Consider the following 13,957-nt stretch of genomic DNA (forward strand, 5'->3'; position numbering starts at 1 on the left):
TCTTCAGCCACTAAATTTTGGGATAATTTTTTGTGCGACAGTACACAATTAACAGAAGACTGGTATCAAAAGGACAGTATTCTCTGACCTAAGTGCAGTCAAATTAGAAAGCTCAGTAACAAAAATATAACTAAAAAAAAAAGGGATTGTTGAACACTGAGAAATTCTAAAATCACAGGTAAAACACTAAACACAAGAGAATTAGAAAATATCTAGAACTGAATTTTTTAAAATTACATATCAAAACTCAGGCGATAGCTAAAAGCAGTATTTGGAGAGAAATATATTAGAAAAGACAAACGGTAAGGTAAGCATCCACCTCAAAAAATTAGAACTAGGGGCGCCTGGGTGGCTCAGTGGGTTAAAGCCTCTGCCTTCGGCTCAGGTCATGATCCCAGGGTCCTGGGATCGAGCCCCGCGTCGGGCTCTCTGCTCAGCAGGGAGCCTGCTTCCCTTCCTCTCTCTCTGGCTGCCTCTCTGCCTACCTGTGATCTCTGTCAGTCAAATAAATAAATAAAATCTTTAAAAAAAAAAAAAGATATATATTAAAAAAATCAGAACAAGGACTGCAACATAACTGCCAAATCAGCAGATGAATATAAATAATAAAACACAAAAATTAATGAACTAGGGAAACAGACATTTTATAGGATTTTCAATAAAAGTTATTTCAAAAATCTACTAAAATTGATGAACCTCTGGTAAGTCCAAAAAAAGGGGGGAGGGGGAAGTAACCAAAAACTGGTAATAAGGCAGGGAGTGGAGAGGTAGAACATGGTATAGGTATAGATGCTGCAGATATTAGAGAAAATAAAGATTATGAGCAACTTTTAAAAATGAATTTTTAAAAAATCAGACAAAGCGGACTTTATACTAGAAATTAGATACAACACACAAGAGCAAGAAAAAATGAAGTAAGGTCTAAAAAGAAAATTGTTATTCACACATGAATGTCTGTGGAAACCCGAATTACCTACAGATAATTACTATGAGAAAGATTACAGAATTTCAAATCAATAAATAAAATTCAACTGAAGGGCGCCTGGGTGGCTTAATTGTTAAGCATCTGCCTTCAGCTCAGGTCATGATCCCAGGGTCCTGGCATGCAGCCCCACACAGGGCTCCCTGCTTGGTGGGGAGCTTTCTTCTCCCTGTCCCACTCCCCCAGCTTGTGTTCCCTCTCTCACTGTCTCTCTCTAATAAATAAATAAAATCTTTTAAAAGATAAATAAATAGGGGTGCCTGGGTGGCTCAGTGGGTTAAAGCCGCTGCCTTCGGCTCAGGTCATGATCCCAGCGTCCTGGGATCGGGCCCCGCATCGGGCTCTCTGCTCAGCAGGGAGCCTGCTTCCTCCCTTCTCTCTCTGCCTGCCTCTCTGCCTACTTGTGATCTGTCTGTCAAATAAATAAATAAAATCTTTAAAAAAAAAAGATAAATACATAAAAATAAAAATCAACTGAAATTTTATGTGTCAGCAACAGCCTTTAAAACCATGGAAAAGGGAAGGATTTCTTAAACAAGAAACAAAAAGTACCAGTCAATAAAGGACATATAAAATAAATTTGACATTAGATGAAAAACCACCTCACAAAGACACCTACTACACATGTAACGGACAAGTGATTAGCACCCAAAATATACAAAGAACTCCTATAAATTACCAAGTCACGAAAGAGGAAACATGAAAAGCCAAATGAACAAACAGAAAAACCTCAAACTCAGTAGTAACCAGAGGAATGCAAATTAAAACTACACTGACAGACTAGTTCATACCTAACAGAGTGACAAGAACGTAAAAACTGGTTAATAGCAAATACTGGCAAGAATGTGAAACAACAAGAAATGTCATTCACAGGAATGAGAATGTAGAGTGGCATGACTGCTCTGGGAGAGAACTGGACGCTACCTACTAAAGCTGAACAAACTCAACAGGCAGCAGCTCCAGTCCTAGGTGTACACGATCTAGAGAAAAGTGTGCATATACACTAGAGTACAGGTCCTGGAATGTTCTAGCAGCACTACTTAGAACAGCAAAAAGCCAGAAACAACCCCAAAGTCTACCAACAAAACAATAAGTAATGATATCTTTATACAACAGAATCTACAGCAGTGAAAATGAGTGAACTACAGCTACGTGCAAAATGGATGAATCTCAAAAATAATGATGAGCAGAGGCGCCTGGGTGCCTCAGATGGTTAAGCATCTACCTTCAGCTCAGGTAATGATCCTAGGGTCCTGGGATCGAGCCCCACATCGGGTTCCCTGCTTGACAGGGAGCCTGCTTCTTCCTCTTCCTCTACTGCTCCCCCTGCTTGTGCTCTCTCGCTCTCTCTGTCAAATAAATAAATGAAATATTTAAAAAGAATTTTAAAAAAAATTTTTTTTAAATGGTGAGCAAAGGGACACCTGGGTGGACCTCTGCCTTTGGTTAAGGCCATGATCCTGGGATCCTGGGATCAAGCCCTGCATCAGGCTCTCTGCTCAGTGAAGACTCCACTTTTCCCTTTCCCTCTGCCCCTCCCCCTGGCTTGTGAACTGACACACACGCTCTGTCTCTCTCAAATCAATAAAATCTAAAAAAAAAAAAAAAGAAAAGAAACATACCTGTGTTCACAACCCTAGACTACACCAAAGAAGATATTCTGATGACAAGTAACCATATGAAAAGATGTTCAACATCATTAATCATTAGAAAAAATGGAAATTAAAACCCGTTTAACATATGGACCCAGCAATTCCACATACACATATATAGCCCAAAGAAATGACAATGCGTCCACACAAAGATGGGCATGTGAATGTTTACAAATAGGACTACTACTATTAGCCAAAACTGAAAACAATCCAAATGTTCATCAACTGATAAATGATAAACAAGGTAGGGTAAATCTAAATAATGGAGTATCACTTAGCAATAAAAAGGGATGAATACTAATATATACTCAACATGAATGAACCTCAAAAACATGATGAAAGAAAACAGACACGTAAGACTACCTCTCATATCATTTCATTTATATGAAATGCCTAGGAAAGGCAAAGGCAAAACTGGAGTGACAGAAAGCAGATCAGTGGTTGCCTAGGGCTGAGAGCAAGCACCAGGAGTGACTGCAAACAGGCAAGAGATAATTTTATGGGATAATGGAAGTGTTCTAAAATAATAACAAAATGTAAGGCACCAAGCAAAAGTACAGAAAAATTAGTTTCCCTTGGCTCTGCCACTACCCAGGAAATTCTGACTCTATTTCCTGATAGGGAGGAGTTGGAGGGAGGGCTGGGTAGCAGAAGTTAAAGGGGTAAGTAACAGAGTCAGGAACAATCCTCCAAGGGGTTTGGATTTTACCTTGACAGCAACAAGAGGCCACCAAGGATGGTGCTAAGCAGGGCTCTCAGGGTTTCAAGCAGAGGAGTAACATGGATTGGCATTTCAGGAAGACCCCTCAGGCTGCTAGGTAGAGAAAGAAAAAGAAAAAAATCTTTCCGGCCTGCCTGACTGAATGGATGGCAATGCCATTTGTCTAAATCCCCTGGAAGTTGAGGCAAAAAAGATGCACTGTGCAGATGACACTAAAAACAGGCTCACAGGGGCGCCTGGGTGGCTCAGTGGGTTAAAGCCTCTGCCTTCAGCTCGGGTCATGATCCCAAGGTCCTGGGATCGAGGCCCACATCGGGCTCTCTGCTCAGCGGGGAGCCTGCTTCCTCCTCTCTCTCTCTGCCTCTCTGCCTACTTGTGATCTCTGTCTGTCAAATAAATAAATAAAATCTTTAAAAAAATAAAATAAAATCAGGCTCACAGACCTAAGAATCCATTAAGAAACCAAGACCATGAAGCTAGAGCAAATTAGTCAAAACGAGGAACGATGTTTGCTCCACATTCTGTAATCCTGCAACAGCTCAGCAAAGGCATGCAGATATTTGATGAAAATCAGGGATGCACCTAGCCCTCTCTGGTGTAGCCTACAAACTTAATGATGCTTATGGAGATCTCGATGTCATGATGTTGCCAGGATTCTGCGGACTGAGCAACTAACCAGGGCTAGATGAAGCACATACCACCACCAACACAGCTTCACGACCAGCCCACCATGGGCCCTGAGCCCTCGCCTGCACTGTACTGCTCAGTCCCTAAGCACGGCCCTGCACCCTTCACCTTCAAGGCTCCCCATTTCTTTCTCTCTTTTTTTTTTTTTTTTTAAAGATTTTACTTACTTATTTGACAGAGAGAGATCACAAGTAGGCAGAGAGGCAGGCAGAGAGAGAGGAAGGGAAGCAGGCTCCCTCTGCTGAGCAGAGAGCCCTACTTGGGGCTTGATCCCAGGACTCTGGGATCATGACCTGAGCCGAAGGCAGAGGCTTTAACCCACGGAGCCACCCAGGCGCCCCCAAGGCTCCCCACTTCTGAGCCATCCAGATGAGAACGACTAGTCCAGCCCTCTTTCCTACAGACCAGAAAAGCCTGTGTTGCTAGCCATCCTAAGTCCAGAACTATAACATAATTCAAACAAGAAAACTCAGATAAAACAAAAATGAAAAAAGAAAAAAAAAAAAGCTGAAATGTCACCATGCAATGGAAGCCAAATGTGCTCTACAAAACGGTCTGCAGTGGCCTCTAGAGATGTGACTTTAAAATTACAGACTAGGGGCGCCTGGGTGGCTCAGTGGATTAAGCCTCTGCCTTCGGCTCAGGTCATGATCTCAGGGTCCTGAGATCGAGCCCCGCATCAGGCTCTTTGCTCGGCAGGGAGCCTGCTTCCCCCTCTCTCTCTGCCTACCTCTCTGCCTATTTGTGATCTCTCTCTCTGTCAAATAAATAAATAAAATCTTTAAAAAATAAAATAAATAAAAAATAAAATAAAATTACAGACTATCCAAGGTAAACCTGTGTAATTAGAGAATTTTTAGCTAGAAGAGATCATGGAGATCAACTAGTATATTCCACTCCTTTTAAATCCTAATAAACAAGGTATCAGAGGTCTCATGTCTTCTCCAAGGTCCCACTCCAGTAAACAGCAGAGCTGGAAGCAGACCCAGTCTCCTGACTGATCTCCTGACCACTGCACCCTAACACCTCTCTACATTATTCTACCATCAGGCCCCTGGAGGGAATTCTGCACGGGGGGGCGAGGGGGGCAGAATTTTAACCTTGTGACACCACAGCAAGATAACGGTTCCCTTTTATACTTACTCTGTCTTTGTCATGCAGCATATCAGCATAGGATGATCTAAAAAACAAATAAAACAAGTCAGAAACCTCTCTACCAATAATGATATCCAGCAACCTATGAGAGCATTCACATACATAACACATTCCTAAATCAGACGGATTTTATTTTTATTACTGAACAATAAGTTACACCCAATGTTACACTAGTTTCAGGTATACAACATAGGGATTTGACAATTCTACATTCCATGCTCACTAAGTGCAGTCACCATGCAACATTAGTACAATATTATTAACTATCTTACTTTACTTTAGCGTACTTTACATCTCTAATCCAGGCCCATTTTAAACTATTTTATGTTTTTAAGATAGGGAGTGAGTGAGAGAGAGCATGAGCACAGGGAAGGGGAGAGGCAGACTCCCCTGCTGAGCAGGGAGCCCAACATGGGACCCTGAGAGCCTGACCTGGGCTGAAGCCAGACGCTTAACCGGCTGAGCCATCCAGGTGCCCCTTAAACTATTTTAATAGTGTTACAAGCTATCATTCTCCAGTGCTGCAGGACAAAAAAATCTTAAGAGAAAGATGTTTATTTTCACCAAAGAACCCCAGACCTACAAATACCCCAGGCCCTACAAATACTACTCTGGTAGTCAGCCCCGTCACAGTAACGGCATAGCCACCAGACACAGATCACGTTATGCAGCACACATCTGTCTTCCTCCCGAACTTAGACTCGATCTAATACTTCAGTTAATCTTGCATACATCTGCACACTGGGATAATCACAGATGCAACACTGCAGAGAGGAGACAGGAAAAGTATACACCTGCCATGGGAGTGAGGGGTATCATGCCCAGCACTCTCCCTCACGTCATCAGGGAGAATGAAGAGTGCACCAAACTACAGGCTGCTACAGGGAGGAGAGTTGCTCCTCCGTATTTTGTCACAAAAATTCACAAACTTGGAAAATCTCTGGCAGGGTCAGCATAAACCTCCAGAACTCAGCAGTCCCAGCCCAATAATGCCTTCTGAGTTCCAGGTAAGAGCTCTGGCGCTCTCACTGAACAGAGGACCTCCCACTTCAGGTCAACATCAGGATCACTGGAGAGTTTTTGGTTTTGTTTTTAAAGTAGGTTCCATGCCCAACCAACATGGTGCTTGAACTCACGACCCTGAGATCAAGAGTCACACGTTCTACTGACTGAGCCAACCAAGCAGCCTGGAGAGCTTATTTTAAATGCGGGTTCACAGGATATATGCAAATAGATCCTGATCTGGAAACTGGGCTGGAGTTCGGAAACATGCACTTTAACTGGTGCCTCAGGCACGGTGTGACACAGGCAGTTCATACTCTACACTTTGAAGAGCACTATACTGAAAGAATAGTGTTGTTTTTTTTAAGGGCACGCCAAGACTTTTTTTACACATGAACCCACTCACAAATGCATAGCTGAAATCTGATTCTGCCTTTCTCTGCCTTTCAAGAGGCATTTTTGGTCCTCATCTTCCCAGCCTCATCACCCACTCTCCCCACCACTCCCCAGACATCACTTTCCCAAAGCACTATCAGCCCATTCCGCCATGAACATCCAGGATTTCTCTCTCCAGCTGGACACTCCCTCTTGCTGAACCGCTCTTTCTCTTTCCCACTTTGTCCATTCCCTCCTCATTCTTCTGCTTCCTCTATTCCAGGATTCCTTCTTCAGCCCTCCACCTTTCTCACTCCATACCCCCTCGGAAAGCCTGCAATTTTTTCCAGTTTCGATTCTAATGGCAAACTGGACCCAGACCCATGTTTATCCACCCACTGGCATCTCTACCTGAATGTCCAAACCCAGATACCTTCCTCTTCCCAGCAACACCCATTCCTCCTGTGTTCTCTCTCAGAACAACAGCTCCACCCAACCCACCCTGTCAAGAACAACAGCTCCACCCATCCAGAAATCTTGAGTGCTTTTTGAATTTTCTCTTTCATTCCTTCACTGCATCCAATGAGTTACCAAACTCAAGTTCCCTCAAAGCTGTCTCCTCCTCTGCCCCCTCTACTGCCTCACCTGTGGGGTTTGCGATGGCACCCAAATCATTTCTGCTCCCTCCAACCCAATTTCCACACTGCTCTCAGTAAACGCCCCAAAATGCAACCTAATCTGTTTGCTCCCTGCTTAACATCTCACTCAGGAAATAATGTTCTTTATCTTCAGAAAGAAGGTAATGTTTTTGATCCCTTATTCTGCACCACATACTGTATTTCATTCACCCATCAAACAACCCTAAAATAAAAATATTATATGAGGACATGTACATTATTACAGACATTGAGCCATATATTACCATACTGAGGCTCAAGGAAGTTAAGCAGCTTGACCAAAGTCAGATCTGAGATGCAGCAGGGCGCAGACTTACTCTCATCCTCCTCTTTCTGCATTTTGCCACCACCCTTCACAACACAACCCCGTCTACCTTCTTCAGTATCCTCTCTCACCATAGCCCTGCTTTTGTACCCCACTTCAGCCCCTTTGAACTGCTTCCAACCCTCCTAAACCAGTTCATCTGTAAGGTTACACGTAATCCCTGCCGCTCAGAAAGCAATTTCTCTCCTTCCAGATTCGGGAAATCACCCAAACAAGTATCACTCCCAGCCCAGCTGTTCTTGTTGCTTCCATGCACTCTTGTGCCTGTATCCACTAGTCTTTCTCTCATTGTCATATTTTTTTCTATGCCTGTCTCTTGCACAAAACTGCATGTCCCCTGAGGATGGGAACCCTATCTTTTTCATTTTGGTATTCACAGTCCTAGCATGGTGCTAGCATGCTGTACGCACTTCATAACTGCTAAAGAACAGTAACTCACTTATATAGTTTTAAAGATCCCATCTAAGAAAAAAGAAAAAAACAACACATTTTCCCGCTTTTTCCATCCAAGGGTTAATATTTAACCATATTAACATATGTTAACGTGTATCACCATTTCAGTAGCACAAGTAAAGGATTACATTTCATGAACTCTTCAACTACTACTACTCCTTCCCCGACTGAACCTTGGGTCCTCTTTGTTCCACCAGACAGACCCCCTCTGAGACTCCAGTGAGGCTGTTACATATCTCACTCTCCAAACAGAAAGGACTTTGCCTAAGCCCCACACAAAGCTACCTGGCTAAGCAGACCTGCTCGTGACCAACATCCGCCCTGATCAGAAGCACTGAGTAATGCCTAGTCCACATTCAGACTGCATTCCAGGGCTCCCGCTTGGCGATCAAGTGCCCCACCAAGCTGCGAACAATCATAAACACAACCTTGTTACCTTGCAATCTCCTGGTGGTAATCGTAGTGCTCATCCTCCTCCAGCCACTCCACAGATCCCGTGGTTGGATTGGCCCGCCCACAGAAGACTTTCATGGTGCCAATCAGCTCCTCAGTTTCAGCACAGAAAAGCAGCCTTACTTGTGGACACTTCTTGCGGACAGGTCTAATCGTCAGAATTCTATTCACATCATAATGCCCAAAATGTAGAGAAAAAAATTTTTAAGTCAAGAAAAAGGAAAAAATTCAAGAAATACACAAGTGTCAAAGCCACTGAAAATATTTGTTACTCAGCATATGACATAAAAAACTACAGCACATAAATTCATAAAGCTATCTGGAAAACTTTAGCAGTCCTCAGTGACTCCAATAGGGGTCAGATGAGCCTAACAGGTGCATCTGGGTGCAGCCTCAAAATAAAGGCAGGTGAGAAGAGAAATAAAGCAGAAGGAACAGGAGGCTAACAGGAAAGGATGAACAAAGAGACTGGGGTGGTGGTAAAAGAGTGCCGCCAATCCCGCCTCAGTATATCAAACATTTAGTTTAAGGAAAAATATAAAGAGCAATTCAAACAGACTAGGAAAACCTTCATCTAACCAAATAAATCATAGCAAGCAAACATAAATAATCCCAGAAATACGGTGAGTCAAAAAATAAGCAAATCACAGAAGACATACTGTGTGATTACATTTATATAATTTTATAATTATGCAAAACAAGAATAATATATTCGTCAGGGATCACACTAAAAAGAATAGCAAGGAACAAGGACAGTGATTATCCTTAAAAGGGAAGGGAAGGGACGCCTGGGTGGCTCAGTGGGTTAAGCCTCTGCCTTCGGCTCAGGTCATAATCCCAGGGTCCTGGGATCGAGCCCCACATCGGGCTCTCTGCTCAGCGGGGAGCCTGCTCCCCACACCCCCCCCCCGCCTACTTGTGCTTTCTGTCAAATAAATAAATAAATAAATAAATAGTCTTTTAAAACAAATAAATAAATAATAAAAGGAAGGGAAAAGGCTGGGATCGAGGAGGGCCGGCCACACAGAGGAGTTCAAAATAGCATTGTTTCTTCTATAAATGGGTGGTAGGATTAAAGAGGTTCATGATACTGTCATTCTTTATGCCTTACCGTTTTTCAATAATGATTACTTCTTACCTACTCAATACTTAATTTGAAAAGCAATTAAAAAAAATTCTTCATCTAGGGGTGCCTGCCTGGCTTTCTTTACACTGTGCAACTCTGGATCTCAGGGTCTTGAGCTGAAGCACCACGATTAAAGAAATTTTTTTAAAAATTTAAGGTTTTATTTATTTATCAGAGAGAGACAGACAGACAAGAAGAAAGGCAGAGGGAGAAGGAAAAACAAACTCCCTACTGAGCTAGGAGTTTGATGCGGGGCTTGATGCCAGGATCCTGGGATCATGACCTGAGCTGAAGATAGCTGCTTAACCAACTGAGCCACCCAGGTGTCCCTAAAGAAATAAAAATTTTAAAAAATTTTTTCATCTAAAAAATATCCTTCAAATAAATGTTGGCAGATTCATGTCTTTTAAACCCTTTCTCCGCAGAGATCTATTTCTGACACAGAAACACCACCACTCAAAGTCTGAACGCACCTCTCAGCCAGTATGGGCTCTTCCAGCACCCTGCCTCTTACCTTCAGAAACATCAAGTGTTCCAAACTTCCCTCCATTTCCCGTTAAACACTGATCTATCTTTAGGAAACCTTAGAAAGAATGACTACTTTGTAGATCACTAAAATGTCCCTAAGGCGCTTTACTGGCCAGAATCATGGCCTTTCTTTTGAATTTATCTAGACTGACTTAACACTGAATTCTTTTTCTTTTTTATTATTATTTATTTATTTGACAGAGACACAGCGAGAGAGTCAACACAAGCAGGGGAAATGGGGGAGGGAGAAGCTGGCTTCCTACTGAGCAGGGAGCCCAATGTGGGGCCCGATTGCAGCACCCTGGGATCATGACCTGAGCAGAAGGCAGATGAGCCACCCAGGTGCCCCTCTTTTTTTTTTTTTTTTTAATATATTATTTACTTAGAAAGAGAGCCCTGCACAGGGGGACGGGTAAGGGGAGAGGAGAGAGAATCTCAAACAGACCCGACACTGAGCTCGGAGTCTGACACAGGGGTTCAATCTCACAACCCTGAGATCATGACCCGAGCTGAAATCAAGAGTCTGACACTTAAATCAACTGAGCCACCCAGACATCCGAAACACTGAATTCTTAACAAATGAGGATGGGGAAAAATCTTTTCTGAAAAGACTCAGGCAGTCAGCGGTCTGATTCAAGTAGTCAATTTATCCTTTGGTGAAACTCTACTTCTAAAATCTCAGGGTATCCATCCTCTCATCTAGTGGCTCTCAAACTTTGTGGCAAGCTCAGTAAGAAATGGCTTACATTAAGACACAATACACACACATAAACGTAAGCTTTCAATAAACAGTATTTAGTCTTCCTGTCAGCAAGGCCCTCTGATATATTCTACTCTATTTTTTTTAAAACATTTTCTTTTTTAAACTGATTGTGATCTGGGGTGCCTGGGTGACTTGGTTAAGTGTCAGCCTTCAGGTCAGGTCACAATCCCAGGGTCCCGGGATCAAGCCCCATATCAGGCTCCCTGCTCAACAGAGAGCCTGTTTCTCCCTCTGCGCTGCTGGTGCTCTCTGTTGCTATCTCTGTTGCCAGTTCTGTCTCTCACTCAAATAAATAACTAAAACCTTTAGGGGTGCCTGGGTGGCTCCATGGGTTAAGTCTCTGCCTTCGGCTCAGGTCATGATCTCAGGGTCATGGGATCGAGAGCCCCACATCAGGCTTGCTGCTCAGCAAGGAGCCTGCCTCCCCAACCCCATCTCTGCCTGCTGCTCCACCTACTTATGATCTCTCTCTCTCTCTGTTAAATAAATAAAATCTTTAAAAATATATATATAGGGGCGCCTGGGTGGCTCAGTGGGTTGGGCCTCTGCCTTTGGCTCGGGTCATGATCTCAGGGTTTTGGGATCGAGCCCCGCATCGGGCTCTCTGCTCAGCAGGGAGCCTGCTTCCCCTCTCTCTGCCTGCCTCTCTGCCTATTTGTGATCTCTGTCAAGTAAATGAATAAAATCTTAAAAAAAAAATATATATATATATATATATATAACCTTTAAAAAAATTGAACATGATCCACTAAACTGATTTCATAATTGGTGGGTTGCAACCTATAGGTTAAAAAGCTCTGCTGGGGCACCTGGGTGGCTCAGTCAATTGAGTGGCTGCCTTCAGCTCAGGTCATGATCCCAGGATTCTGGGATGGGGCCCTGTGTTGGGCTCCCTGCTCAGGAGAGAGCCTGGATCTCCCTGTCCCTCTGCCTGCTGCTCTGCCTACTTGTGCTCTCTCTCTCTCCATGGAATGGATGAATAAAATCTTTTCAAAAAATTTTTAAAAAATAAATAAAAAGCTCTGCTAGAATCAGCTGCGAACATCTATGCTAATTAAAAAAAAAGAAGAGTACAACTATCAGAATCCATAATGTGCTTTAGAAACTGTCCAAAAAATGCTACAGTAGAGAGAAATGGTCACATCTGGCTGAATGCTCAGGGAAGACTGGAAAGATGGCTAGGATTTAGGCAGGTATGAAAGGAAGAGGGCACTTCACCAGATTAGAAAGACTCAGACAGTCAGGAACAGAGAATAAAACTGAACAAGGAGTCAAACATGTCAGTGGGGTACATACAGTAGAGAGTCCTGAAACCCTTATCCTGTGGGCCACATGGGATCAATTCTGAAGTCATTGAAAGGTTAACAGTGTAGTATTCCTTGGAATACTGTAAAGCCTGCTGCTCAGGTTTTACATAGGACTACAGTTTTTTTTCAATACCGTAGAGAAGTTACTGGTTTTATATAAATGTAAATAAATGCTTGCAGATGGGAACCATGTCCTGTAACCTCTCTGGGTGAGAACCACACATCTTCTATAGAGAAATCCCCTTATTTATTTATTTATTTATTTTAAATCCCCTCTTTTATTATCACAACTTGTCTTTCTCCCAAAAGGAGCCACACTCCAGATTCAAGAGATATTTTGACAGCGCCCCCCCCTTCTCCAAAACCTGTGAACTCATATGATGGTTTATAAGCAGGGAATGAAAACCACCCTGCCAAGCCCTGAGTGAGTTACCAGTCAGATTTCAGATCAGATATTTGGTTCATTTATTCAAAATTTAGTAAAATTCACATAATGCCAAACACCGCATTAGGGACTGGAGGACTCCCATAACCAAAAGAAGGAGAACTTTGTCCTCCAAAAGATTAGATTTTAATGAGGGAGAGACAGTATAAACAACCACAGACTGTGTGGGTCCAAGAAAGGAAATTTGCGGGGTGCCTGGGTGGCTCAATGGGTTAAAGCCTCTGCCTTCGGCTCAGGTCATGATCCCAGAGTCCTGGGATCAAGCCCCACATCAGGTCCCGGCATCAGGCCCTCTGCTCTGTGGGGAGCCTGTTTCCTCCTCTCTCTCTGCCTGCCTCTCTGCCTACCTGTGTTCTCTGTCAAATAATTAAATAAAATCTTAAAAAAAAAAAAAAAGAAAATTTGCAGGATGTTATTAAAAAAGAATAACAAGGCTATGGAAAGACTGAGGAAGGTGACACTTAAGTTGAGACATGCAAGATAAGTTAAGAGTGATGGAAGAGGAGTGCTTCTGCTTCTGGAAACTTTACCCCTACTTTTCCTCTACCCCTATTTCCCTATGGGAATAAAGAACTAAGAACATAAGCAAAAACTGACAAAAGCTTGGGTGACTGAAGCACTTTGAGCTTAGTAAAATAGAGTACCAGTGGGCTTCTGCAAATCACACTGGGCCAAACTGGCTTCGGAAAGGTGTCTGGATTTTGTTCTACATGCACCATGCGCCACTCAAAAGTTTTAAGCACAAAAATATCCACGTCAGATGTACGTTTTTACAGGGCCGCTCTGGCTAGCATGTGGTGAATGGACCGGTAAATGGACAACTCGATAAAGTGACTGAGAAAATCGAGCCCATTAGCAGCTCCCTGAATGAGAGAAATGTGGCCCAGCTACGGGTGCGACAGCAGGAGCTCCGTATGATTATGGTTCGAGTCTCTGTCGCTGAGAGGTGGCACCAAGTACTATAATCTAGGTCTCTGTGGAGGTCACCCGACAAAACCGTATCGCAGTTCTCTCGCCAGCCCAGAGGCTCTAAGCCACCCCATACGTACTATAGAAAGGTCCTCGAGAATTCGGAAGACACATACTCCGGCGGCCCAATACGCCCACGCCAGGACCGTCAGCCCGAACCTTCGGGCTGACAACAGATGACGGCTCCACCCAGGACTCTATTGCTACTCCACCTTCCCAACCCGCCCAGGGCCTCACCCTCCGTGGGAAGCGTTCCGTCCACTCGCGCCGCCACCTCCACCCGCCCGCGGCTGGCGAAAGAGGGCGGAACCTCCCAGTGCCCGCTGTGCGTGCCGGG

At 43.6% G+C, this 13,957-nt stretch overlaps 1 protein-coding gene across 6 annotated transcripts in view; it reads right to left on the bottom strand.

Annotated features, from left to right (window-relative positions):
* The window catches only part of PRMT7 (protein arginine methyltransferase 7), a 52,882-nt gene extending 38,931 nt beyond the window's left edge, over nucleotides 1-13,951 (bottom strand). For 4 of the 6 annotated variants that reach the window (XR_013968278.1, XR_013968279.1, XM_080828023.1 and 1 more), the window contains exons 1-3: nucleotides 13,858-13,945; nucleotides 8,466-8,645; nucleotides 5,186-5,222 (exon numbers count right to left, since the gene is read on the bottom strand). Coding sequence is in view for 2 of the 6 variants with exons in the window: in XM_080828023.1 (XP_080684149.1) it covers nucleotides 5,186-5,222; nucleotides 8,466-8,560 (132 nt within the window). In the remaining 4 variants the exon portion in view is untranslated. Of the gene's footprint in view, nucleotides 1-3,343; nucleotides 3,441-5,185; nucleotides 5,223-8,465; nucleotides 8,646-13,700 lie in introns of those variants that run through there. The other 2 variants (XR_013968277.1, XR_013968280.1) reach the window with 2 other exon arrangements.
* Nucleotides 13,952-13,957: the final 6 nt, after the last annotated feature.

This window comes from Martes martes (assembly GCF_963455335.1).
Source record: "Martes martes genome assembly, chromosome: 17".
In the NCBI taxonomy this organism is placed as follows: domain Eukaryota; kingdom Metazoa; phylum Chordata; class Mammalia; order Carnivora; family Mustelidae; genus Martes; species Martes martes.